General features: G+C 52.4%; 9 protein-coding genes across 9 annotated transcripts; 3 read left to right on the top strand and 6 right to left on the bottom strand.

Moving 5' to 3' along the window:
• Window positions 1–9: 9 nt before the first annotated feature.
• On the bottom strand, window positions 10–623 carry B0T23DRAFT_67304 (uncharacterized protein). The gene has a single exon (XM_062841626.1). The coding sequence runs from the start codon at window positions 423–425 to the stop codon at window positions 78–80; it is 348 nt and encodes a 115-aa protein (XP_062695112.1). The 5' UTR covers window positions 426–623; the 3' UTR covers window positions 10–77.
• Window positions 624–757: 134 nt separating this feature from the next.
• Window positions 758–1,541, bottom strand: B0T23DRAFT_311132 (Fms-interacting protein-domain-containing protein; the record flags this gene model as incomplete). The annotated part of the gene is made up of 3 exons (XM_062834625.1): window positions 758–799; window positions 868–1,111; window positions 1,183–1,541. 3 exons carry the CDS (start codon window positions 1,539–1,541, stop codon window positions 758–760), a joined length of 645 nt encoding a protein of 214 aa, XP_062695111.1.
• Window positions 1,542–2,835: 1,294 nt separating this feature from the next.
• On the top strand, window positions 2,836–4,779 carry B0T23DRAFT_67244 (HlyIII-domain-containing protein). Its single transcript, XM_062841625.1, has one exon. It carries the CDS (start codon window positions 3,144–3,146, stop codon window positions 4,614–4,616), a length of 1,473 nt encoding a protein of 490 aa, XP_062695110.1. The 5' UTR covers window positions 2,836–3,143; the 3' UTR covers window positions 4,617–4,779.
• A 1,463-nt stretch (window positions 4,780–6,242) lies between these two features.
• On the bottom strand, window positions 6,243–8,273 carry B0T23DRAFT_67241 (rab-GTPase-TBC domain-containing protein). Its single transcript, XM_062841624.1, has 3 exons — window positions 7,419–8,273; window positions 6,538–7,343; window positions 6,243–6,463 (listed from the first exon to the last, which is right to left on the bottom strand). The coding sequence occupies exons 1-3, from the start codon at window positions 8,148–8,150 to the stop codon at window positions 6,340–6,342; spliced, it is 1,662 nt and encodes a 553-aa protein (XP_062695109.1). The 5' UTR covers window positions 8,151–8,273; the 3' UTR covers window positions 6,243–6,339.
• A 2,914-nt stretch (window positions 8,274–11,187) lies between these two features.
• Window positions 11,188–14,392, top strand: B0T23DRAFT_67224 (sulfate transporter family-domain-containing protein). Its single transcript, XM_062841623.1, has 3 exons — window positions 11,188–11,781; window positions 11,845–12,534; window positions 12,591–14,392. The coding sequence occupies exons 1-3, from the start codon at window positions 11,502–11,504 to the stop codon at window positions 14,372–14,374; spliced, it is 2,754 nt and encodes a 917-aa protein (XP_062695108.1). The 5' UTR covers window positions 11,188–11,501; the 3' UTR covers window positions 14,375–14,392.
• A 595-nt stretch (window positions 14,393–14,987) lies between these two features.
• B0T23DRAFT_67213 (uncharacterized protein) lies at window positions 14,988–22,041 on the bottom strand. Its single transcript, XM_062841622.1, has 2 exons — window positions 15,606–22,041; window positions 14,988–15,502 (listed from the first exon to the last, which is right to left on the bottom strand). Exons 1-2 carry the CDS (start codon window positions 21,806–21,808, stop codon window positions 15,235–15,237), a joined length of 6,471 nt encoding a protein of 2,156 aa, XP_062695107.1. The 5' UTR covers window positions 21,809–22,041; the 3' UTR covers window positions 14,988–15,234.
• B0T23DRAFT_402076 (uncharacterized protein) lies at window positions 21,835–23,568 on the bottom strand (the record flags this gene model as incomplete). Its single annotated transcript, XM_062838637.1, has 3 exons — window positions 21,835–21,968; window positions 22,015–22,200; window positions 23,520–23,568. The coding sequence occupies 3 exons, from the start codon at window positions 23,566–23,568 to the stop codon at window positions 21,835–21,837; spliced, it is 369 nt and encodes a 122-aa protein (XP_062695106.1).
• A 295-nt stretch (window positions 23,569–23,863) lies between these two features.
• B0T23DRAFT_393166 (ubiquinol-cytochrome C reductase) lies at window positions 23,864–24,365 on the bottom strand (the record flags this gene model as incomplete). The annotated part of the gene is made up of 4 exons (XM_062838061.1): window positions 23,864–23,911; window positions 23,970–24,018; window positions 24,090–24,295; window positions 24,363–24,365. 4 exons carry the CDS (start codon window positions 24,363–24,365, stop codon window positions 23,864–23,866), a joined length of 306 nt encoding a protein of 101 aa, XP_062695105.1.
• A 271-nt stretch (window positions 24,366–24,636) lies between these two features.
• B0T23DRAFT_67150 (uncharacterized protein) lies at window positions 24,637–25,770 on the top strand. The gene has a single exon (XM_062841621.1). The coding sequence runs from the start codon at window positions 24,900–24,902 to the stop codon at window positions 25,494–25,496; it is 597 nt and encodes a 198-aa protein (XP_062695104.1). The 5' UTR covers window positions 24,637–24,899; the 3' UTR covers window positions 25,497–25,770.
• The last annotated feature ends 491 nt before the right edge of the window (window positions 25,771–26,261 follow it).

Below are 26,261 nucleotides of genomic sequence, written 5' to 3'. Positions count from 1 at the left end.
CGAAATGTTCATAGGGAAAGTTCAGTCCAATTCCTGTCCTCTTCCGCTTAATTCCGCGTACCAGGCTGGAACCCAGCTTACGGTGCAGACATCACCCAGATGTTGTGTTCTACTGTATCCAACCATATCCTTGCAGTTGGAACTTTAACGATACCTGCACCGGCGTGCTTATAATAATGGGCGCGCTTATTGTCCATTCCTCCCTTAATCCACGTAGCTCGTAAGGCTAGCGAGCACCGGTGTGATGACCGTCGTGGCTTTACTCCATATTTTCCCTGACGACAGGATTGACAAGTATGAGCTTCATCATTCTGTGTAGGCACGATTTCAATGTCGACGTAACCTTTCAGAAGACATCCTTCTTCGACATTGATAGAAGGGCCTACCGAGCGGGCAATCTCCATGGTAACATCAGGCCTGGTCATATCTTAGACTCGAGGCGTGCCCGGTCCCAACAAACAACCCAGCCATGTTTCTCCCTCGAAACCGGTGGGCGAGGAACAAACCATAGTAAGGCTGGCAACCTTGTGGCAATGCGGATCTGGCGTTAAACACTCGAGCTTGCATCTCATGCGATACTCGATGGCCATCGTCTTGTGTGGCGGTATTTAGCGAGTTTTAGCTGCTTTGAAGGCGTCTTTGCGGGTATAGACCTCGATGTGTCACGCATATCCTGCAAATGGCAAGGAGATGCTGATTGAAACAGCCATGTAACTCGTGCACAGCACTGAGGTGCGATGCATGATGGATTGCCGCCTCACACAACCTTCTCGAAGAGCTTTTGGATGGGTTTCGCGGCCTAGACTTGCGTTAGTCAAGCTTTCACGTCACAAATCTACAGAACGGGACCAGATTTGAGCTACCCACATCGATGAATTTCTCCAAATCCTTATCCAGATTAGCCAGATCGTCGCGTCGCTTTTTGTTGTCGGCAATCAGTTTCTGTTTGCGCTTCTGCAACTCGACCCTTTGCTGCTCAAGTGCTTCTCGCTCGGTTCTCTCATGATTGATGCGCGCCACCATGAGGTCGTTTTCATCGTCATCAGCATGCTCGGGATGTAGAGCTAGGAACTCCTCGACAGGAATCAGAGGAAGCTTTTGATAGGTATGCCTGAAAGGAGTTTTTGTTAGCGAATCACTGTTGCGCAGAACGATAACCAACAATGTTTAGAGGGTACTAACTCAAAGGACTCGCAAGCTGCAATTTCTCCCTCCAGATGCCTTTGTTCGTAGTAGAGATTTTGTAGTTGAAGATGGAGCACGTCGACCTCATGGCGTACCTCTGCTGTTTGACCTTTTGTCTCACGCGCCTTGAAATGAGCAGACCGGTGTAGACCGCGGAGCTGGGCGATATTGGTGTTGAGCAGTTTCTGTTGCTTTGAGATTTCCGCCTGGGCTTCCAAAGGTAGAGGCCCGTTGCCTGCAGCATCAAGAGCTTCTTGGATGCGATCAATGAGAACCACGGCTTGCTCGCGCGCGGCTCTCGACGTGTCAAGAACCGTAACGAGCAGGGGATCGGTGATGGATCCGTCGGCGGCCATGGTAATCGTCAGTATCGTCGTTGTTGTCGGTCGGTTGCGACGGCAACGTTGAAGTTGCTAAAGCTGTGAATGGCACGAATCTCGATAAGAACACGACTCAGCAGGTCCAACTGTCGTGGAAATGTGTAAGCCAAGATTGATTTAAAACAGCCCAGTTTCGACTGACGACAATATTCGAGAGAGGGTGAATGCAATTACCCAGAGTGGTTTAACGGGCAGAGGTTGTGAGGTCGCAGTTTGGTTGATTAGCCACCGTCAATCCTTCTGATTTCGCGGGGAAGATGATGTCGCTTGTGGTTTCTGGATGAAGCCATCTTTGGTCGATCGATTTTCGCCCTGGGCAGTAGAGGCAGGCACGAACAAAAGACACCTAGGCTTGGCGGACACTTCCCGTCGTTCGTTAGTGCGCCTTGGATCAGCGTCACAGGCTCGAAACAGCGCAGCAGAGGTGGGGGTCTGAGCGCGGTAGGGCCGTATTACCGCGACATCATTGGCCAGGAATCTTTACAGGTTTTCCCTGCTTGCGCTAGAACCATGTGCGGTTTAGGCGGTTCTAGGCGTTCCCCTTTCAGGAAGAGAACAAATGGAACTGAATGGTTCCTCCTGACGACCGCCAAATGCACCGCGATGATCGCCGCTCAATGAGATGCAACTGCCCATGAATGGCAGTTTACCAAAATGCCCGGTTTCTCCATTGCCTCTCACCCATCATGGCCCATTTCGACCTGCCTGCGAGAGAGACTTTAGCCTGCAAAAGGAAGACGGAAAAAAGTAAAGAAGAACGAAGGGAAGGTGGGAGAAGTTGTGGCCATTACTACAGGAGCCCATCAAAACAGCACACCCAGCAACGAAAAGAGGCCGGCGGCTGGGCACGCTCGGCGCGCTCTGCGGGCGACTAATAGGATGAGACGGCGAGGGAAAAAGTGGAAGCCTTCCACTTCCCTGGAACTTTTGGGAGTCCGAGCTATTTCTCTTGACCCTTTCCATTCGGTGTCTCCTGTGTCCGTGGTTTCTTCCCGCTTTCCCGTCTTGATCTCCACCCTGGTCTCCTTTCTAAAGTCTTGTTCTCGAAATCTTCTGCGCTGTTGTCTATAAAATCATTCAGAAGTTGCGCTGTCAACTATCACCAGACGGTATTTGCAAAGAAGCGTCGTGCGTCGAGATACCTGCAAGTCAAACCGATTTACCAACCAGATTGCAGTGCGGACCCACGCAAATTTTTGCCTTCTGGAATTCGCTGTCTTGTTTCCTCCGAGCAAATCGAAATCCCCTGAAGCGCGCGAAGCCAGTGGTCAATCGGTACGGCTAGTACGCTTCTGTCGGAACTCAGAGCCCCTCCCGTCCCGACATCCTTCCCACCTCTGTGGCAGACTTTGAACTTCGCCGACTCCTCTGTGTCACCACCCCCAGCTTCCGCTTCCGATACCGTGTCTTGACATCCTTCGTGCTGCACATGATAACAAGCTCACCGGTTGACGCCACGACTGTTCGAATTACAGGCCTGGATCACACAGCGTTTCGGGTAACGACCAGTCCGCACACGGCACTCGCCTCTTGCCAAACCTCGAGTAACCGACCGAACAACCGAACAACCGCACAACCATGGAGTGTGCTTCCCCCTTTTCCTTCGCCGCCCATGATGACAACACCGAGGCTCGGGCCTCGGGCGCGGCCAATGCCCCCGAAAGACCGGCCCTCCGGAATCGCCGGAAATCCCAGCTCAATGCCCGGCGGAAGTCGTTTGTCAACAGTATCGTGGATGGCGAAGAGGCCTTGCTGCTCAAGATGGATGCCTTCCTCGTCGAGCTAGAGAGCCGGCTGGAGTACTGGGAGAACTATGGAGAACTGACTCTCGACTCGTCGATCGAGGTGGCCCTGTCTACGCTGCAGGCCGTACGAACAAGATGTTCTCACGTTTCGGAGGAAGTGATGGGTGCCGGACGCAGACGTCTCCATGTTCTGGTCGAGACCCTAGAGACGAGCTATCACGAAGCCATGGCCGCCGCCGGATCGCTGAACGAAAAGGCCAAGGTCGGCATCGATCTGCTGGACGGGATGCTGGAAGACTTGGAGACCCAGGCCGCCAAGCTTCGTGAAAAGGGACTGGCCAATGCTGCCGAGAGTCTCATGGGCGAGGGCAAGAGAGTTATGGAGGAGGGTATTGAGAGGGCCATGCGTGCTGCCGAGAACCTCGAAGACCATATTCAGCGTGCCATTAATCAGGCGAGGGAGAAGGGCTTGATCAGCTACGAGGAGCTCCCAATCCCGTGGAGGATTAATCCCCATATTCAAAAAGGCTACCGGTTTTCCGAAAACAAGCTGGCCTGCATCAGGTCAGCTTTCACTTTCTCTAACGAGCTGATCAACATCTGGTCCCATGCCATAGGTCTCATTCTCGTCCTGGCTGTTGCTTTCTACTTCTACCCCACCAGCATCAACTTTTCGCAGAGCACCACGACCGACATCGCCATCGCCGCCATCTTCTTTTTCGCGGCTTGCCAATGCCTGGCCTGCAGCGTCATCTGGCATACCATGAACTCCGTCGCCGATGTCAACCTGATCTCCATGTTCGCCTGCGTCGACTACACCGGCATCTCGCTTCTCATCGCTGCTTCCATCATCACCACCGAATACACGGCCTTCTACTGCGAGCCCGTTAGCCGGTGGGTCTACATGATCGCGACAGCTTTCCTTGGTGTCGGCGGTGTCATCCTCCCGTGGCACCCTCGCTTTAACGGGCAGGATATGGCCTGGGTGAGAGTCGCTTTCTACATCGGTCTTTCCGCCAGCGGTTTCCTACCCATCTTCCAGATCTGGCTCACCCGCGGTGGCATGTCGGTGTGGGAGCACTACTCGCCTATACTCGAGTCGCTCTTCGTCTACTTCCTCGGTGCTCTTGTCTACGCCAGCAAGGTCCCTGAGAGGTGGTGCCCCGGCATGTTCGATTATGTTGGCGGCAGCCACAACCTCTGGCACATTGCTGTTCTCGGCGGCATCCTGTTCCACTACAATGCCATGCAAGAGTTCTTTTCAAATGCCTTCAGGCGCGCCCAGGATGCTTGCCCTATGTATTAGGTCGGATGACGGAGGAGAGAAAGGCCCCATAAGTTTCATTGGGGTACTATTAGAATTCAGGTTCTTGCCGTTTTTGGAACGAGAGCGGGCATATTTCCAGTCACATATCGCTACGTCAATGAAGTCTATCGCCACAACAAACGTTTCGCTCCGAATCATACAGAGACAGCGAGTGAAAACAAAGGACGGGGGATGATAGGCGCATTCGCCAACACTCCAAGAACATGACTATCTTGATACTAGGTTTCTCCCATCTCGTCATCTATTCAAAGGTCGGTGAGGCCGCCTTGGCGGCCTAGCCTAGCCGTCATCCCGCCATGGCTCAGTCAACCTTGAACAGTCGACCAGTTCCCTGGAATTCGCCGTGACGGTGGCAGAACGGCAACATCTTGCCCGGCCTGGATGCGGAGATGAAGAATATCTTTGAGGCCAGGAAGCGGAAAATCAGCAGATGAAGGAAGTCGCATAGAGTACGGAGTAGCGCTATTGACGATAGTGATTGTGTCTTGAAAGTAATTTTGGTGCTGAAAAGCACCGACGTACATCAAAGGAAGCGAGGGCAAAGCGATAAAACGGGAACTGAAGAATAATACGGCAACTGGTGCATAACAACAGCATTTAAGGCGCAGCGATACATGGTTTAATTTAGATGTTTATACGAGTTTTGGTGTATATATGAAGCCCGTGGCACAACGAAAGAACTGTGATGAAGGTGTTAATGCCAGTAGACGATCAATCCGGCATGTAGACCGGTTCTATTGAGGGTTTTCTGTTGAGATTTGCTGTACCAACGTTCTATCTGGAGTCATCTCGCTATCCTACGTTCGCTTTGAGCCAATTGCTAGTAAAGGCCTGAGGATCTATACCTCTTTCCCTTACTTTCTTTCCAGCTCCCTTATCCCTTTTGACCTGGGAATCCGCCACATCAACATCATTTTGCTATCTCCATTGTTTCTGAGGACTATGTCATCCTCTGGAAACCGCGACGAGCGTATTCTGCATTGGCCCGCCTCGTGTTGACGTTTGACGCTATATGAGCGGCCATCACCCCCGCGAGCGGGAACTCCGATGGCTTGGGCAGTCAAGAGATGATATATCCACACCCCACACTACACCTTGTATGCAGAACACCTGTTCCCAGGCCGCCAGTCTGTCGGAGTGATAGGTGGATCAAACCAAGCGATTCCAAGTTGTATTAGCAAGGTCAAGCTTGAGAGGACCGCGACTTCAAAATGCCTGCTGCAGAATTGAGGGGAATGCCAATTATCCGTCCCTTTTGCTGTATCTCCGCGGATGGAGTTCGCCCTTTCGGATCTCCAATCAGTCCTCTATCATCCCTTAACTGAACTTACTTCTCGAGTCTGAGAGAAGGCAGGCGCTGCGAGCTCTTTGATCTTGTTTCACAAAGAAAGTTTCGCAAGCCCACGCTAGACGCGCCCACATGATATACTCGGCGCGGCATTTACTGCTTATGCCAGCACTCAGCAACCCGCAAGTAAAAGGCACGAAACCCGGACAGCGGAGAGGCATGGCCGCTTCATCCGATCTTCGCCAGGTAGACTGTAGTCGTAAAGAGCATCACGACACGATTTGTTGTTTGTGCGAGTCAAGTTCGAGTGCAGGTTTACCACGCTTGGTGCCGCTCGACACTTCACGTCCATTTTCGCTCTCTGAAAGTCTTTTAGCGAAGATGCTGCATGCATATGAATTTCTGGAAGTTCCATCACTTGGCATGAACCACGATTTCAGCGTAGACATCGTCGGGTATCATTCGTATCACGGTCAAAGTGGTCCGCTTGATCAAATCAGCCTGAAGGGCAGGGAAAGATCGGAGGAGTTTGTTAGGACTGGGCAAAGACCAGCATGTCAGCATTTGAAAGTCCACTTCAGAAACGAGTTATCGATTGGAAGGATGTCATACCTAGGCGATTCCATGATCTTTGTGCGTATCATGATCAGCTGCGCAACGATGCACAAAATGTTAAGATGCGGACCGTATGCGAAGAGGAAGTCCCACAAGCGTAGGACCTCGGGCAGAGGTGGCGTGCATGCGCACAACGTCAGTACGGAGGGGAATGCATAGATCTCGGCGGAGAGGTTCTTGGACATCAGGTAGAGACTGAGTTTTGGATCCACGATCGATAACACCTTGTCAACCAACGCCAGCCCTTTGTGCACTCCGTCCATTGCGCCGCGAATGTAGCCGGGTAACTCTTGCGTAAGAAGCTGATGGAAGGCGACGAAGGCTTCGGCTTCGCTACGTGCAGCATACAGGAAAGGCGCGGCCAGCACGTTCATTCCTTGTACATAGGTACCCGGTTCAGAGGCGACACCACTGGCCTCGGAGCCTTCAGTGGTCAAGGTCAAGGCACGCGCTCGACTTTTCGATGCCGGCGAGCCAGTGATGCTGTCGTGACCACTAGTTCCCGGACGACTTCCGGGTTCTGATGGCGCCGAGCGTCGCGAAAGACTGACAATGCTATGGTCTCGGGTTCGGTCCCCGCGGACATCGTGTAACCTCCAGGCGACGGCGTTAAGTAATCGAATTAGACTGGCCTCGCTAACGCGGCGTCGAAAGAGAGGATCGGTCGTAAGTGTACGGAAAGTATCATTGCGGATTTTCGAGTAGGCAGGGGATGCGCCGCGATGAATGAGGGAAAGGTAGGTGTCGGTTTCGATGATTGGGGCGTCAAGCAAGATCAGCCATACGTATATGCGAAGGGAGGACTGTTTGGGATTGCTTGTTAGCGGTTGCGCGCGCAAGCCAAAGCGCCTTGATGAAGGCGAGTATGTGTCTCTTACCATGCCGTCGCTATCGGATTTGACGCCCTGATCGAGGATCTTGAGTCGTGTGCTTTCGAGCGCCGTATCAACATCGCCGTTCGGGGGGCCTTCGCGCAACAACTTTTCGAGGGACATAGTGCTGGCAGTGGACGAGCTTGTGCCGCGCATGGCGCGCCTATTTGCGGCTGCCATGGTGCTGTATTGATGGCCTAATGGAATCGGCACAGGCGGGGCGTCACTGTTGGCGCGACCTCTTTGTGGTGTCGATCGATAGTTGAAACTTGCATGTCTAGTATGAGGCGAAGGCAGGCCTGGGAGTAGGCAATGTTGATGTTGGGGCTGCTGCTGCGGTTGACGACGCGGTTGGGATTGCGGTTGCCCCTGGTGTTGCGGTTCCTGGTGCTGTTGCTGCTGCTGTTGTAACTGTAACCTCTGCTGGGAAATTAGGGACGGCTGAGGCAAGGCCTTTGCGCCGAGGCTGTGAGCCGATTGCAATCTCCTGAGCGACCTCTGGCCATTGAGGGTACTACCAACCGACAAAGTCGCAGTTTCATTGCCAGCAGCAGGGGATGGGGGTGGAAGGTGTGGAAGCGGGTGGAACGCACACATCGTCGTTGCCGAGGGGGCGGGTTGTTGTGGAGGCCCTGTCACTGGATTGCCTGGCGCCGTCGACAACAACGGCATCGCGTTTGTGCCTGGATCTCTACCTCTAGCGCTGCCCGAGCTGGTGTTCTTTGTCGATAAGTTCATGGTGTCAAGTCGCAGATCGTGTGGCAAGACACTCTGGTATGGTGCTGAAGCTTATTGCCCGGCAAATAAAGTTGGGATGTAGCGTGGAAGATGTGAAGAGGGGAGTGCGGACGCTGTTTGATTTTCGCCGTGCCTGGTTGCGCCTCGTTCCTACCTTGGCCGGGCAAGGTCTGTTCCAAGATTGCTGTTGGGCGTGCCAGAGAGGTTGGAGTGGTTGGGTGTTGCAGTTCGCAGCGTTGACAAGTTGATGTGGGAAGCGTACCTCCTTATTGGCGACCTGGAACTGGCACCTCAGATGGGCGAGTTACGCACGAAGCACGTTCCACGCAAGGTACCCGACGTATGCCTGGAGTATTTCCCAGCTGAACTGCGGGTGGTTCGCCGATGTGGTGTCACCAACCCAATACTTGAAATTGGGACGCTGGGTGAAGTCTGGGACTACGAGAGCTCTTCAAAATGACTATATGAGGAACCGATAATGTCTGCGCCTTATAGTCGGTATAGGAAAATATGATACCTAGGCCATCATGCCCGCAACGGTTTATAGCAACTATAGTACACTACACTACAAGTAGGCCAAGACGGGGTGGGGTAAGATCCGCGGAGGGCAAGGCCATGGTTTATAATTAGATACATCGATGTTGCTGAAATGGGGCTGTTGTAGTGTACACTAGGTACATGCGTAGCGTAGTTCGTTGGTGATATACACTACACTACATAGGTAGCATGAATATAGCATAGTACATTGTGTTGACCGGTGGGGGTTCGTTATTTGTTCGGGCTTACAGGAACGATGGCCCACCTCGGACGACAGCAGATCAGGCACTTCACCTCCTGTCCTTCTTGTCACAGCAGGGGTGGATGTTTATCTTTGAGGCATCAGTTGTTGAGGCTCTCACCTGTATATCATTTCATTGGTCCTGTCTCGAAGTTCCGTCTTGCCCCAGGCCATCTTGAACCGTGCCAATCGCGAGGGCTGGCTTCGGAGCTTCGTTTTCGTCCAATGCCGGGATGCGCAGGTAATAGCCCTAACCCTGCAAATGCCCCTAAGTTTGCTTCCGACTGACATTCCGCGTGCAGCGTTCCTTACGTTGACAAGTCGCCACCTTATCGGCTTATCGAGCTCGACTTCCTGAACCGGACGGGTGCTAACATGCTATTGGTCAGCACACAGCGGACCGTTCTTGATCCGATAACGTCATCTTGACAGGCGGCGGATGTGAATGAGGCTGCGGATTAACTCTGCTCGGAATTTTAAGCCGAGAGCCCTGGGCTTCCCTCGATTTCTGGCCCAATCCAGCTCACTGTGCGTTGCTGCCAAGTACGAAGCCCTCATGGAGTGAGGTCTGGCCGTACAAGTCACCGCACAATATGATTCAGTACAAGTGTACCAACAATACACCTTGACCGTTGCTCTACACTAGAAAAGAGGTCTTCCTATATCTCTCACATGATAAAATTTATCCTCTTTGTGAATGAACCATCTCCCAACGCAATAGGCTTTGTGATGGAGCTGGGTGAAGGTTCAGGGCGGCCGTTGTTTTTCCCAAGGGCGGAACCAGCCGAGTGGCAATCGTACCTCGAGTATCCATACCTACAAAGACTTGCGCTGTGAAGAACTTCCGACCAGTTGATCACCAGAAGCACACAGAGCTGAATACCAAGCTTGACAATTCAAGGTTTATTAAAATAGTGTTTGTGATGGTTGTCGATTTTGGTTGCGACACATTTTGAAGAAAAAGAAAGGAGAAAGAAAAATCCCCTCTGATGCTTTTGTAAGCAAGTCTTGGGGTTGCGTTGGATGTGGACGATCGGGAGCTAGGCACTTGTCACCGGCACAGAGACGTCCAACGGGAAGCTCACACTCGATCGACAAGCTTTGCGGCTGCAATTGCACCATCGATGGTCAAAGTTGCGTCTTCGCCTCTTGCAGGCGGCCCCTCCTTTCGAGGCTTCCACACAGTGTACTCTTGACATCCAGAACACCCCTAGCTCCGACAAACTCCCATGATCCATCACCATTTCCACCATCGCACATCTCCATGTCTTCACCCATTCTGGCACTTCTGGAAGGTTACATCTTGCATGGTTGTTGCTGATGGCTTCCGTGGGGTGCAGTGCAAGTGTCTCTTCCCGTCGTCTTTTACATCATCCCGCTGTGTGACCATGACATCCGGTGACCGGGGCACATATATACACGTGCGGAAGCCCAACTGCACGCAAAGCTTCCATCCTATCGCATGCCCTATTGGTGGGAAGACGTTCTATATCCACGTATGATTATCAACCGTTTGGTATGCCAAAGCAAGCACTGGTGTGATGAGGCACTGTTATCTCCATGGGAGAGAGATATAGGTCGATGAACATTATGTTAAAATCTCCAAGCAGACCGTCCCATGTGCGGGAGAGCGGGAGCTCCCATAAGCAGAATCCTCCCCGCAAACCTAGCGCGGTGAGAGTTAAGATGACCACTTTCAATCATCTTGATGTCTCAACTACCGGCGTCTCCCTTCTCCCGAATACCGACCGCGGAGACTTGGCAAACAGAAGACCGGTCTCTCCTGAGGTTGGCATGCCAGTTACAACCACTGGTACAGTGGCTGGAGTGGAAATCGGCAGCGGAACCGCGAGCAAAGCGTGTATAACATTTTCGATACTAGAGTTGAAAGGGCAAAGGCCGATCACGTCATCATGGGAGTGCCCACCTTTCTACGCCTCCTGAACTCCGCTTCCCTGCACTTTCTGCCTCTTCTGCAGATGTGAGCGTTAGTAAACAGATTCCGGGCACTTTCCTCCCTGCCTCACCCCGGCCCCCCACACCCCGGTTCCTTGGGTGACGCCGCAATGCCGCCCGTGTCGGCTTTTTCCTAGTGTAGCTTTACTTGCCCTTTTATAATTTTCCATGTTCCTGTTTTTGCTTTCCCTTACACTATTCGAATCATATCTTGTTTAACGGCGGCGGTCTACATCATCTCATCTGGCCCTTTGTTGCCATATCCAGCCTTTGGGCATACCGTATAGAGCGATCTTCAACATCGTCCTAGACTTCTCGACTTCGACTAGTTGCACTTCCTCTCTCAACGAGTCTCCAGCGCAACTATAGACTTTTACATTTTACGACACACATAAACGACGTTATTTTCCCATTGGATATCTTTCCGGATCAAGCATCTTTGAGAACAACCTCCACTCCAACCTTGGTCCATGCAACACATATTTGGCAAGCTAGGATCACCTTGATACAGCCGATACCAGCACGGACTATATCTCGAATCAGTCTGACGGCTTCAGGCATCATCCTCTTGTCAACAATCATCCCCATCGTTCTATTAGAAGGACCAAGCCGTCAACATGTCTACGGCTTGGGGGAAGGCCGGGCGCTTCACAGCTAAAGCACTTGGCATCAAACTCCAAGACAAAGACCCATACGATGAGGTTACTCGGGGCGAGTCCATCGTATCCAACCATACAACCAGTACCTTCGTGGAAGAACCACCTCATACAGTCGAGTTCCTGAGGGAAATTGTCCCTTCTGGACGGCAGTTGGGGGACTACGCTCTTTCCCTCTTCCCCTTCACATCTTGGATTGGTCACTATAACCTACAATGGCTCCTAGGCGACCTTGTAGCCGGTAAGATCACACATCTCTTGTCCATGTGCTTTTCAAATTCAGTATAGCTTACTCCTTGCCCAGGTATTACTATCGGTGCCATTGTCATTCCACAGGGCATGGCCTATGCTCAGCTTGCCAACCTTGAACCCCAGTTTGGTCTATACTCGTCATTCATGGGCGTCTTGATCTACTGGTTCTTTGCTACTTCGAAAGATATTACGATTGGTCCCGTCGCTGTCCTTTCCTCACTGACCGGCGATATCGTTGCCAACGTCATGGCCGAGCTTCCCAACGTTCCGGGCCATGCTATCGCTTCTGCTCTGTCTATCCTCGCCGGCGCTGTTGTGCTCTTCATTGGCCTGATTCGGTGCGGTTGGATTGTCGATATTATCTCGCTTACTTCTCTTTCCGCATTCATGACCGGCTCGGCCCTCAACATTGCCGTCGGACAGCTCCCGACCTTGATGGGCATCAAGGGCTTCTCAACCAGAGATCCGGCGTACCTGGTCTTTATCCACACCTTGCAAGGCTTGCCTCGTACCAAGCTGGATGCTGCAATGGGCTTGACAGCACTGTTCATGCTTTATGGTATCCGGTCGCTTTGCAACTATATTGCCAAGCGTTGGCCGCAACACCAGCGGGTCGCCTTCTTCCTTTCGACATTGAGAACCGTGTTTGTAATTCTCTTGTACACCATGATCAGTTGGTTGGCCAACAAGGACCTTCCTAGAGGAACTTCGAAGTTCAAGATTCTCTTTGACGTTCCCAGAGGTATTTCCCACTCACATATTTTCCATCAATGCACCAGTACTGACTACATTCAACAGGTTTCAAGAATGCTGCTGTTCCTGTGCTCGACAAGACACTCGCAAGCAAGCTCGCTGGTTCTCTTCCTGCCACTGTCATTGTCTTGTTGATCGAGCACATCGCCATTGCAAAGTCGTTCGGCCGTATCAACAACTACACTATCGACCCGTCCCAGGAAATGGTGGCCATTGGTGTCACGAACATGCTGGGCCCCTTCCTTGGTGCCTATGCTGCAACAGGCTCGTTCAGTCGTACCGCCGTCAAGTCTAAGGCGGGCGTGCGTACGCCCTTTGCCGGCGTCATCACTGCCATCGTAGTGTTGCTGGCTATTTACGCGTTACCTGCCGTGTTCTACTACATCCCGAACGCAGCTCTAGCTGCGGTCATTATCCATGCTGTCGGCGATTTGATCACACCCCCCAACACCGTCTACCAGTTCTGGCTCGTCTCGCCCCTCGAAGTTATCATCTTCTTCGTCGGTGTTTTTGTCACCATCTTCTCCACCATAGAGAATGGTATCTACTGCACAGTCTGCCTGTCGTTCGCCGTGCTTCTCTTCCGCATTCTTAAGGCCCAGGGCCGCTTCCTCGGCCGCGTCAAGGTTCACTCCGTTCTTGGCGACCACGTCATCGGCGACGATCCCAGGAAGCCCGTGGATGGAGGTTACGGCACCTTCGCCGGCAGTAGCTCATCAGATGCTCCCTACCGCAACATCTTCCTCCCCCTCACGCACGCGGACGGCTCCAACCCGGAAATTGAACTGGACAACCCTTACCCAGGCATCTTCATCTACCGCTTCTCCGAAGGCTTCAACTACCCCAACGCCAGCCACACACTCGAGTACATGGTCCGGTACATCCACAAGAACACGCGCCGCACCACGCTCTCGCACTTTGACCGGCCCGGCGACCGCCCCTGGAACGACCCCGGCCCCTCCAAACGCAAGCTCAAGGCCGCCACGCGCGCCGGTATCGACTCCAACGAAGTCGGCGTCGACTTGCACCTCCCCACCCTCAAGGCCATCATCCTCGACTTCAGCTCCGTCAACAACATCGACATCACCTCGGTCCAACAGCTCATAGACGTGCGCAACCAGCTCGACCGGTACGCGAGCCCGGACGTCGTCGACTGGCACGTCGCTTGCATCAGCAACCGCTGGACCAAGCGCGCCCTTGTCTCCGCCGGCTTTGGATACCCCTCAACTTTGCCGGACGGCCAGATCCGCAGGTGGAAGTCCATCTTCAGCGTGGCCGAGATAGGGGGCGAGCAGAGCGCTGCTGCCACAGCAGAGCAGGAGGTCAACGAGAAGGAATTCGGCCCTACCTTGTCCTCTCGCGGACGTGCTGCTCAACAACACCAACGTGGCTCGTCGATGGATATCGAATCCGGCTTCAACACCGATGACGCCGAAGCCGCAGGCAACCTCAAGGCCACGGCCTCGGGCTCCGAAAGGATACCCGCTGCTGCTGCCGCCGCTCGCTCGCGGTTCGGCGGTAATGGTGGTGGCCGCACCGTGGCCGTGCACGGCATTAACAGGCCGCTGTTTCACGTCGACTTGACGAGTGCGTTGCAGAGCGCCATCGCCAATGTGGAGGCTAGGGCGGAGTTTACCGCTACCAAGTCTTCTATCAAGGGCATGGAGCATCTTGCTACACCCACGCCTACGTCCCAGAGTCAAGAGAACATTCAGGGCGGCAACACTTCCGATGGATCGGCGACGACGAACTCGAGGTCGACGCCGGGGGCGTCGCTTCCTCCTTATGACATGGTTGATCCTCAGAAGGAAGGCTTGTCATCGGCATGATTTATGGAGCGGATGAGCGGAGTATGCTTTTTCTTTCATTTTTCCTTCTTCTTTAGACGTTTGTTTTGTTCTTTTTTTTCTTGGGTTGTTTTGAGTGTCGAAAAATGATGGTGCATTGAAAGCAAGCGTTGACTGTTAGAATTTATGTCATTCAAGGGGGGGGGGGGGGGGGGGGCGGCAAAATGGGACAGGATTGTATCTAATGTGGCTCGGATCATGGGTTTTCAAGGGGATCATGGGTAGACACCGAACTGGTCTGGATGTTGCTGGCATTTTTGTGGTTCACGGTCTAAAATACCCCTTTGCAGTTGCATGTTTTGGTTTTTATATACCATTATCTTACACCGATATAGAGAGAAAGATATAGAGGACTGTCAGGATATGTGATGATAAACCAGTGCAATATCTACCATGTGTTGCTCCGAGTCATGGCTGGTGGTAATGATTTGAAATAACGGAGAGTTGAGTACTCGCGTCTATCAATCTGAGTAAACCAAGTTCAAGCTTTCCAAAGTCCGTTGCTGTTCGCCTGTTTTTCCGCATACGTCTGGGTGTGAAACTGATGAATTATGATTGCGCAAGAGAGCCAACAAGAAAAAAAAAAGTTAAAAAAAAAAATTTTTTAAAAAAAAAAGAAAAGTTGGAGGCACTACCTCCTATATAGATAGTTCTGCTATCCATAAAAATGGTACATTAAAGCCATGGCAAGCACCCCTCCAATCCACCCTCATGTCTGTCATGTAAAGGATAACGCCATATAATGATACCCCATCCTGCCAGAAATAATGCATTGCACCCACAGCCACATTCACATCCACCGCTCGCTCCTTCCCCACATACCATATACACAACTTCCTCTTTTAAAGTGTCTCCCAGCCACCATTATTGATGTCCCCCTCAAGCTTACGGCTAATGAAGCTCTGAATACCATGGCTGAGCCACAGATTGCGCAACATGGAATCATACCGTTTCTGATGGAGATAAAGCAGCCGTCCGTGACGGAGACCGAGATCCACCTCGCCGTACTTGTCGATGTAGGGCGCGTTGCTGAAGGATCCTGAGAGGCGATGGAGGTAAAAGATGCAGCATCTTCGGATATTGAGGAAGAGACCTATGTTCTTTTGGCACCTGATGAAAAGGAGTAAAAGGTTGGCATTCGACCGAGTAGAATGAAGAGGGGTATATGGGGGGAAAGGGGGCAGTTCAAGTCAAAGCTGAATGTAGAACTTACTTTCTCATGTGTTGCTGGCAACCGCCAATCCTCATGGTTTTGCCTCTGCCTTCCCTATCCTCCACCGCGCAACAGATGCTTTGACCGCAGAACAGATCTCCGCAGAAGAGACAGAGCATAGGGTCAGAAAGGTCCTTGCCCTTGGTAGGACACTTCCTCCGCGTACACTCCTCAATGAGCGTGGCGTAGTTCTTGGGAAGGCCGACAAGCTCGAATATGCCCGGGTGGCTCAGCACTGCCGAAGGCGGCAACAACTTATTGTCGTCAGCGGCGAGGGTTGAATGTTCTGCGTCCCAGCAAGTCTGATGCTCTATCCAGCCAGATACGAGCTGGGAAATTCGCGAGTCCGGCGTGAGGGAAGCTAGCATTGCGTCGAATGAGGGAAGTTTCAGCGTCTCGGTGAGGCGCTCGAGCTCCTTCTGTTCAGGATTGGGCGACACGCGGCTGTTGAAATCGACATTGTACCTTGTGTAAAGCAGGATGGCGCACTTACGAAGGAACGTAAGTGCATAATTCCTGATGAACCGGTACCAACCCTCCCAGCTGTCCAATCCAGGCTGGTCGAACGCCTTGTTCTCCCCAGTAGAGCCTTGGACCCTGTACCTCTCGGAAAAGCCCAAGTCCATCCGTACAACTGTTTCGCAAAATGAAGCGAAGTTAGCCAGTTCAGGCGACATTTCGTCTTTGCGGTCGCTGAAAATCTTTGACATCCACATAGTGGCAGGCATGTTGCGGCCCATGTGGTAAACCACTTTGGTGATCTCGGCAAGGTAGCAAAGCCTCACGATGTGGGCGATTTCAAACCTTTGTGCTGGGACAACGCCAAAGACACATTCGCACAAGAAAACGAAAGGATCTTGGCTGAGAAGGGGAGGATACTCCTGATAAGGTTGTCTGGCGCTGTCGGTTTCGGCATCCTTATATTGTGCGATGAACAGCTGGCAATGCTGACGTTCGCTGTCTCTCCGAAACTCGGTGTCGATCCTGTTGTCTCCAGCCTCTCTGAGTCCGCCTACAGTGATGAAAGTCGTCACTGTCTCAGTCAGAATACGGAGGTGGGTAAGGACTTGCTCAGGAATCTTCTCGAGTAGGGTCATTCCATAGTCCACTTCCACCCCGCGCTGCTGAATTTCAATAGCTGCAATAGAAAAGCCCACCGAGCGAGCAAGAGCATCACTGCAAGCCAGCTCATCATCTCGCACAGTCTCCGGAAGGTCATGGTGCGAGTTGATGCCGTTTTTCCGCAATGTATCTCGAAGACGACGGTACGCAGAGACCAGCTCTCTCATCATGCTGCTCCCTTCGGCAGGAGTAGCCCCTCGGCTGCTAACCTCAGTAGCTGAGATGATCGAGAAGGAGTCACTGAATGGCGTCCCGCTTGACCTTGAACGGGCCCCTAGGTCTACCCAGGCATCGCCAAACAGCTGAGCTGAATCTTCAGCAAGACTGTGGACCATTGTCCTCGACGTGTACGTTGCAAACGAATGCTGGATTTGGTCTGGAGGCCTTGCCGCTCCCAGGACATAATATGCAGAATGCAGCTGTTTGTCCAGCCATGTGTTAAATAACTCACATGGTGATAATGGACCAGGATAGGATTCTTCTTGTCCTTTCCAGACGATGGGGAGGAATGCATTGCCTAAGGCCTTGCACAAGGGGCATACAAACTCCAGCCTATTCGTGTCCTCAGGCGGATGTCTTGCGATCTGCTGATTATGACGGCGTACAGTGGCATCGAAGTATGCTTCAAAGCATCCATAATGCATGATATGGCCGCACCCAGTCGAAACAGGGCCGGAACGAGACAGGTACGATGGGAAGCCTTTGCCAATAACGGAGCGCTCAGCCTCAAATATCTTTCCCTCCTGGTCAACCTTTTGAACAATCTGGCGGTTCTCATGAGCAAGTCCAAAGGGCCGGATACTCTCTGCAGACCTGTCCAAGTTTTCAGGTGTCATGAACGCTTCCCTCACGAAATCCGGATCTTGGAGATCAGTCTGCCGATAAATGTTGCTCTCAGTGAAGAAGGCGAAGGATCCGTAAAGGCGACGATCATCTGTATCTTCCTGGCACAGAATGCATGTTCCTGATGGATACTTCCAAAAGTTTTTATGCTCCTCGGCAGCTGGTATGTCCTCGTCCTCATCGATATCGTCCACATCACCCCAGTTGATTTCTCCTTGCTTCTCCATGAAACTCTTTTGCTGGGCCTGGAACTGTGCCATAACACGAGCTTGACGCGCTAGTGCAGCCTTCTTCTTCTTCTCGCGCTCCTCGTCAGTGTTTTGGCTGTCGGGCAAACCAGCGTCAATATGGTCTACTGAGAGACCAAGGCTATGGTAAGCAGACTCGAACTCATGGGGCCGCTGTTGCCGCATCTTCTTCAGAATCAAGTGGATCTTGGGGTGAATCGTCTTGAAAGCATCTTCGGCGGTAAGGAGGTTCAAGAGTGCCACGATGGTCTTTGCCGTAGGGTTCTCTGGCATGAAGTTGCTGCGTGCCTGGTGACTGAGACAACGAGAGATGAATGACGGTCGCTGACCATCCTCCTCACCCGTTTTATCTTCCTTGATGGCGATCAACACCAGATGCAGGACAACTTGAAGGAAGGTCTCAACTCGAGTCGTGGGCACCTGGGGTGTAAACTTGGAGGATGAGAGAGTGTAGAGCAGGGAATAGTAGATAATCTGCGCGAACATGCCTGTCCGGGTAAAATCAGACAGCCCGGCAAAGACTCCAGAAGTGATTGGACGAAGATTGGGCTCATACACGACATCTTCAATCGACTGCCCAGTCTTCTTAGCCATGCACTTGCGCCATGCCATTTCTGACTCTTCGCGTTGGTTCTTGTTGTAGTGCGCAATGTAAGGATCCACATCCTCAATGAACTCTGGCTTAAGCTCGAATGTGCCAACATCTGTCAGTCCCTCGGGTGCCTTATAGATGGTCATTTCGTCCAACAGCTTGTGGAAGTCCTCGTGTTCGTGAAACTTGTCCGGCAATTTGTTGCAGATTTCCGAAAACGACAACGGTTTAAAGCAAAGGACGTGCGTGAGGTCACGTCGCATGGCCGCGATGAGGGGGCTGGCTTTGAGACGCATGGCCGAGTTGAGGGGCCTAGCTTCATCCTCATCTTGAGTAAGAGATGTACGGTCACTTACGAGGACAACGAGCAGATGAAGCATATCTTCCACAACATCCAAATGTTGACCATCGTCTTGGGCCTTGGACTTTTGTTCAAAGAACCCTTTGATCCACATCTCCATGCCGTAGCGGTCAACGATCGAGGCAAGAACACGGCTTGGGTCGCAGACAACAAGAGCGGTCTGCAATAGAAATACGTCCCTATTGTGAGCAACATCTCTCTGGCTAACACCGCGGTAAGTCCCTCCTTGGTGACGCAAGCTCAACCCATTCCTCACCCACATGCCCGCCTTCATCTGCGCAAGCCAGGCACATACCCTGAGCGGAAAATCAAAGGCCACAAGGAGGTAATCTTCCGGTGTGAAGTTACCGCGAGGCATAGACTTTCGACCCATCGGCTGAGGTTTTGCTAGCAAATCGCAGGTTTCGAAAGTAAGGAGCTTGCGCAGGTCGTCAACGCTCATCGATTTGCCACACTCGATAAGCCACGACAAGGTGTAGTGAAGGGCATGATGAAAGCTGTTAGGTTGCTCTTCTACCACAAAATGGACGACCTTGAAGCTTCGCCCAGTTGGCTCAAACTCAAAATCTGTAAGGTTTCTGAAGGAAATCTCTTCCTTGATTTCTGACTGGTTAAATCGGTGACGTTCAGCACCAAGGGAGTTGATAATGGTAACCTTTGCAGCCAGTCTGATTGCATTGTTGACATATTGCAAACCGTGTTCCTTGACGTTCCGGAAGGATTGGGCGAACTGTCTGCAAAGTCTGTTGATCTCCCGTGTGACAAGAGACGCGCTGATCCAGCTATCTGTCTCATATTCGACGTGTTCGCCGACAGCCCTGACGTTCGGGCAGATACCTTGATGCAACTTGACAAGGTCGAGGAACTGCATCATATATCGCTCCTCTGTCCGAAGGCGTTCCTGAACGTGCGGAGACCCAAAGAGATACTTGAGATCTAAGAAGAAATGATACATGCGCCGGTTCGTAACCGAGCCTGAATCGAAGGACAAGACTGCGTTGCTTGCCACGTCCCAAGGGTGCCCCACTTGACGAGTGGTCAAAAATGTGTATAGAATGGCCATCAGACTGGTAAGGAAATTTCCCCGCTCAACGATTTCAGCAGTGATGGAGGGAGTTGTCAACATCTGTAAGGAGATGTTGATGATGGAGTGATCAGGCTCACGATCGCCGATGAGGTACAACTGAGCCAGAGTGGTGTAAAGGCCAGCAAACCGCAAGCCGAGTACACGTTTAAACTCGGGGATCGTAACGACGGTTGAGATGTATAATGACCGAAGATCACAGCGAACCTTCTTCCACATCCGCAAGTCAAATAATATCAGCCAGTCTAGACGGACTCGCTCGAAAAGGTCTTCGGCAACCGGAATGTTACTTTCCTCCACGTAGCCGGCAGGAGTCTGCAACCAGTAACGTCCAGGGTTCGGAGGCGATGTCTTGGCTTTCGGACTGCCTGGGGTCTTTGGAATGTCGAGGTGGGCCTTGGTGTAGATATTCGGCGCGATGAGCGGCTCGGCGGTATCGGAATCATCAGGAGTGTGCTCGCGTTCCCGAATGGCTCGTCGGTGAGCCGTAGCAGTAGTCGGTGCCGGAGGGGGAGGTGGCGGAAGAGGACGGCCACCAGCAGCGGCCGGGGCTACCTGCACCACCCTTACTTCTCGCCAATCCGTCATGGCAACATCATCCCCGGCTGCGTCGCCTTGTTCGTCAAGCATCATGACATCTTCGTCCCCCTCCTCATCTTCATCCATTTCTCCACCAGAGACAATGATGTCGTCCCCGTCTTCATCGTCTTCATCCCCTTCATCTTCGCCAGCCTCACGAGCCTCTGCCATCCTACGGGCAGCTTGACGTGCCTGAAGCAAAAGCCTGCCTTGCTGCTCGTAGAACCCGCTTGGTACGTTCTCTTCTTGGTCAATACGGTCTTCATCGTCAATGCCATCTTTGCCGACAATGGCATGTGCCGCAGGGCTACCTTTCCTCCAAGGCTTAAGCATTTCCTCGCACACGATGTTTCTCAAAAGCTGATGGTCGTGGCCAACTCGGCAGCCAGAGATATCTCTAAGCCACTCAATTATGGTGCCGCACATTTGCTCTCTGAAGGTATCCCTGGAAGAGCGAATGGTAACGGTAACCCTTATCCTCTCAAGTACCTCGGCTACTTCGAGTAGCTTTTCCAGACTGCTGTCGTACATCAGGATACTCCTACCAATGGCATCGGTCTCGTAAGCAGCTTTCAAGCCATTTGCAAGCGTGGTGTTGCACGCCCGAGCCACTTGGTCACGCACATCGACCACGGTGTGCTTTTCATCATTCCATAGCAGAACGGCATATTCCCCCGGCGAGTCAGTCTCTCCACCGCAGTAGGTTGATGATAACCTCGAGAGCCTCTCATCCTCCTGGATAGACTGAACAGTTTTGGTTTGGCGGAGCTGCTCGGGGGCGCAAGAGATGACGTCGCACATGTAGTCGAAGACGCGGCCGATGGTCATCCTGATATTCCTGACCAGATCCTCTGGAAGTTCTGTCGCTTTTCCCTTGCCCTTATCGCGGTCGCCCTCCCACATCGAATGTATTGTACAGAACATGGGCCGCTTCCACGCTTCCAAATCTCCGCAATCGCAACATCCGCTGTTTCCGGGCGAGATACTGATTCGCACCATATGGCCTGTGTGGTCGGTGGCTTCGAAGCACTTGCTGCACAGGCAGCAGGTGTCGTCTGCGCTACAGGTCTTGCACGCATACGATGCTTCTCCTTGTTTGAATATGTGACCGCAGGCCTTGCCACGCGCGGCTTCGGTGTATTCGGCGCCCTCGACCGCGCCTTGGGCATCCCTGAGCTTGAGAGAAGTGTTTCGTGGATCCCCTTGGGGAAAGAAGAGCTTCATGTATTCGTTTTTCCCACCAGCCATGGACCAGAACAGGGTGAGAAGAAGTTCCCGCGATGCCTCTTCGCTGTAGCGGTATCGGTATTTGCCAGGCATCGCCAGCAAGGCCTGGCAGAGCTGCTGCTCCTGTGTCGACATCTGGGCTTCCATGGTGGAAGAATCGTCGGTGTTCGGGTCTAGGTAGCGCTCGGTATAGACATCCAGGTGGCGTTATCAGGTTCTGAGGCGAAGACTTTGTCGATGTCAGAGTCGTGCATCACAAGTCGTCTAAGGATCGGTGTTTGGGAGGTGGATGCGATGGTGTCGGTGTCTTGAGGGTATGATGATGTTGTTGTTGCGCGAGACAGTAGAATCACTGACGGAGTGTAGCAGTATGTATCCAAGGATCCTATCTGAAGCGTCCACCGCTTGTTTGCGTTCGAAAATCGAGGAGGGTTCCAGACCGGTGACAAGATGGGCGAAAAAAGGGCCTGAGCTGAGAGCGATGACCAGCACGATAGAGGGGATCGCGGGGTAGACGGAGCCAGCGATAGGCAGGCACCCTGGTATTTATTAGCTTTGAATGGTTGGCGCCGCCTCAAAGAATGTGTGGTTCTGTGACGTGGTAGTTGGATTGTTAAAGTGTAGGTAGGTATGTTAGGTTATTCTGGACCTTTCTTCGCCTTCCCGCCCGTCCAATATGATTGTTGGCAGCCGAGGGCAGTCGGACTTTTGAATTTTGGGCCCTGTACCTGAGCGAGCTGGGCTGTTGGCTTGTTGTTGGTACCGAACAGCGGTTACAGGGCAGTTTTCCCTTTTCCGTGGGGCTGGCTTTGAAGACTATCGATTCTAGTTGAGTCAATTAGGTGGCGTTCTGTGACTCGTCGATGGATTGGCTTCTGTCGGTTAACCAACACCGTCAGGACCGTTCCTCCGAGTTCCTTCTGAATTGCAGATCCTGTGGGGGGGTTTTGTCGGGCTTCTATGGCCGCTGTTGATCCATTGCGAGTTCCGTTGGTGCCATTTGGCCTAACACCCAATTCAATACTCGTAGGCATGCCGTCGGAGCAATGTTACCCAGGTAGGTTTGCAGTCCTGATTGCACCGACACTTGAGACTCCATCAAAAGCTCCTACCATCTTTGACCATAGCTCATTCCCATTCATATCTTTACCTATCGACATTTGCGAGACAGATCCTGCAGCGAGCTTCGGTATTTTGCGAACAAAAAGGTGCACTGACGCTCGTAAAGGTACGTCAGTGGGGGGCCGCACTCCGGGCCTTTAAGTAGAGGTAGAGGTAGGTAGAGGGTACTGGGAAGAGTGAAGCCCGGTTCCCTTCTTGATGTACAGTTATGAATGGTACTGCTTATGGTAGGGAGCAACTAAACACTAAGTGTACAACTGGGCCACGCTTACCCTCAGAAGTACGCGTGTGCTTCCGCTATAACCGAGCAACTTGTTACAAACTGAATCTCCCGTCCTGTGTCGTCTGCACCGGGCATATACTGATAGTCATCATTGTGCATTGCACCGTGTTCCTCCCGATGTACCGGTAGAGGTACGGTAGGGACAGAACAAAAAGTTAGGTCATATGTAGAGGTCCCTCGCCGAATAATCACCATGTCGAGTACCAGCCGGCAGGTACCTCTATACTCTACTACCTCTACATACCACATACCACAGGCCACAGTGCCAGCTAACGTAGCTTGCTAGGGGCTGGCGCTTGGTGTGTAAAAATCCATGCCATCCGACCGACCCTCAAAGCCGCTGCGTAAAGACGTCAGATATTGCGAAGGTCAGCTCGAATTGCGCAGTTCATCGAACGCTTCAGCCTGCTACGCAACGCTGGGAAATTTAAAGCAGATATTGCCCACACATACACACGTCCGAAATCCAGGCTGGGCCGTTCGGTTGCCGGGCTTGCTTCATGTTGAGGTTCCTCAGATCCAAAAGCTGGCAGAGATAATTGCTAAATGCTCTTACTCTTCAGCCTCGTAGTCGGGCTATGGTCATTCGTCTATGTGTCTTTCGTCATGGTGAATATTGATTTTGTACAGTACGGTAGTAATAGGGGCTTGGTAGGCAGAAGCGTCAGGAAAAGTCGTCCATTCCTCTAGTAATCAATGGCCGTCGACCACGTCCCACTTTCTCCCAGAGGCTGTCGTCTGATCCTCATCGAGTCGGCGTTTCCATGTCTTGAAAAGTTGCTCCCAAGTCGTCATGTTTACTCCTCAGCCTCGACGTACTTGTGGCGGATGTCCTTCCATTGGCGCTGTTCTCCTCGTCAGCAACTGTTCCACGCCAGTGTCAATTCAGTCGTAGGCTCGTACCCCCTTGTTGATCTTGTCCCAGACCTTGTCCATGCCGTTGTCATAGGCCCTAGATGGTGCGATTGTTCAGCGACACATGATTTCCTGTTATATGTTTATCCGACTGTCGTGGGTACGTACAACTCGAAAGCGAAGGCACCAGCGAAGACAGCACCGACAAAGGCGGTGTTCCTGCGGAAGATGAGGCTGGGGTGTAGGTTAGCTATCGGTGCTCGATTTGGCTTTGGGCCGGGCAATGGGGTCGGGGCCGGTGCCGGGCCGATGGGGGTGGGAGGCGTGTGAGCATGCGCTCGGCGTTGCGGGGATACTTGCTTGTACAAAGCGGACTAAATTGGGAATGCGCGATTAGCATTGGCACGTTCTGAACCGACGTGAGGGCGGATAGATGCTCACCATTTTGGCAGATTTACCGAGGCTGTAAACGGTGGTTCAGCTGCGTCTCTGACGGTGACGTTGTGCGGGAGATGGGCGTCGCGAGCAATCACGATGTTTTTCGTTGCACTGGACAAAACCGACCCAGCGGAACCTAGAAGATCGCAGATGTCGCCGGCCGGAACCATCCGGAGCAAATGCAGCTCCCCTGATTGGTCGAAGCTATGACCCACTTTCTCCAAGTGCCTCCAAGGCTGCTGGCACCTCTCACAAGCGTGCCAAGCTGCAAGCGGGATCAACCTCGAAACTACAACGTCGTCCTCATTTTCCAATCTCTTACTTCTTTCTACAAGCTTACCGATTGACGTGTCCGACGGATGCGCATCAAACTGTGCGCATTACGAAAGCAACAATCTCGACACGCGAGTTTTAAGCTCCGGCGAATCAACCATTAAATATTTATACGAAACTCACTACTTCCGAGTCGTCGAACGGCATCGCCGTAACCCTAGCCGAACCCCTCATCGAACATCAACAATCCCACCACCATCTTGAACCATGTCTCAGCCAACAAACTCCGGCATCATAACTGACAAAAACGGCGAGCGTGTCATCCCAGAGTCTAAGAGAGCCGACGGGAGTACCAGAAAAGCTATCAAAGTCCGCCCCGGCTACCGCCCGCCTGAGGATGTCGAGGTGTACAAGAACCGCACCGCCGAGGGCTTTCGCCAGCGCGGCAAAGGCCCAGTGCCGGGCGCAGAGGGATTGAAGGAGGACAGGTCGGACCAGCAGCTCAGTGCGGCGACTAACAAAAACGCCAAACGTCGGGAAGCGCGCAAAAAAGCCAAGGCTGCTGGCGAAACAGAAGGCGTGGATCAGAACACAGCTGTTGCAGCGGTGCCTGCACTCAAGCCAGAAGAGCTCGACCCGGAAGCCGAGAAGGAGAAGAAGGCCCGGAATTTAAAGAAGAAGCTTCGCCAGGCCAAGGAGCTGAAGGACAAGAAGGATGGTGGAGAGTCGTTGTTGCCTGAACAGATCGCCAAGGTTATCAAGATCAACGAACTCATCCGGGAATTGGATGCCCTTGGTTTCGACTCTGAAGGGGAGCCAAAGACCGCAAAGGCTTCGTCTGAACCAAAAGAGGACTCCACCTGAAGCAGGAAAGTGACGATCGAGGATAAAGATCATTAGCATTCAGGTCCTGGCCGGCAATTGCCATGGCCAAGTTACAGGGACACTGCTCCGCCGGTTCAGTTGATACGCCACACTCGATTCACGACGATCTCTGAACAATCCTTCAGCATGAGCCTAAACCGGGAAGCCTCTCGACACTTTTTGCCACTGCATGCCGACCTTTGAGCCTTCTGCCGCTCCGCGCGCCCGCGTCGAGGGCCTGGGGGGTATGGGATAGCTGTATGAATATGTCATGACGGCAAGTGCTGCCGCCTTGAACGTTGGGATCGGGTAAAGGCGAATTATCCAAGGAGACCGTGGAGATGAAAGGGACGACGACGACGATAACGAGTAATGGCTTCGAATGCTGCTGGATGTTCAGGGTCTGTATAGTCAATCTACAGTTCCAAGACGAGAGAGATGTCCTGCCCTGGAGGGAAGGTAGGGTCAGATAACAGGGAGGCAACGGCCTGGCGAAAGTCACGTTAAGCGTCTAACAGCAACTTAGAAATATGCGCCTGTACATGTAATGTCAACTCTGACAGCGAATTTCGCCCAATGGCCGTCAAAAGAAAGGTTTGGGTATAGTTCTATTGTAGAGGCGTTTGGCCAGAAATATAAAAAGAAGCTAGCTTTCTGTCCCTCTTTTTCCAAGGTCTCCTCCAAGGTCCGGCGTCACGATGCATCATGGATGGCACTTCCTCATTGAGATGAGAAGACGAAAAGAAATAATAGTCATTCTCTGAA

The sequence above is a fragment of the Neurospora hispaniola genome, assembly GCF_033458365.1.
Source record: "Neurospora hispaniola strain FGSC 10403 chromosome Unknown B0T23scaffold_2, whole genome shotgun sequence".
Lineage (NCBI taxonomy): Eukaryota > Fungi > Ascomycota > Sordariomycetes > Sordariales > Sordariaceae > Neurospora > Neurospora hispaniola.
This window is presented reverse-complemented; position numbering and strand designations above follow the sequence as displayed.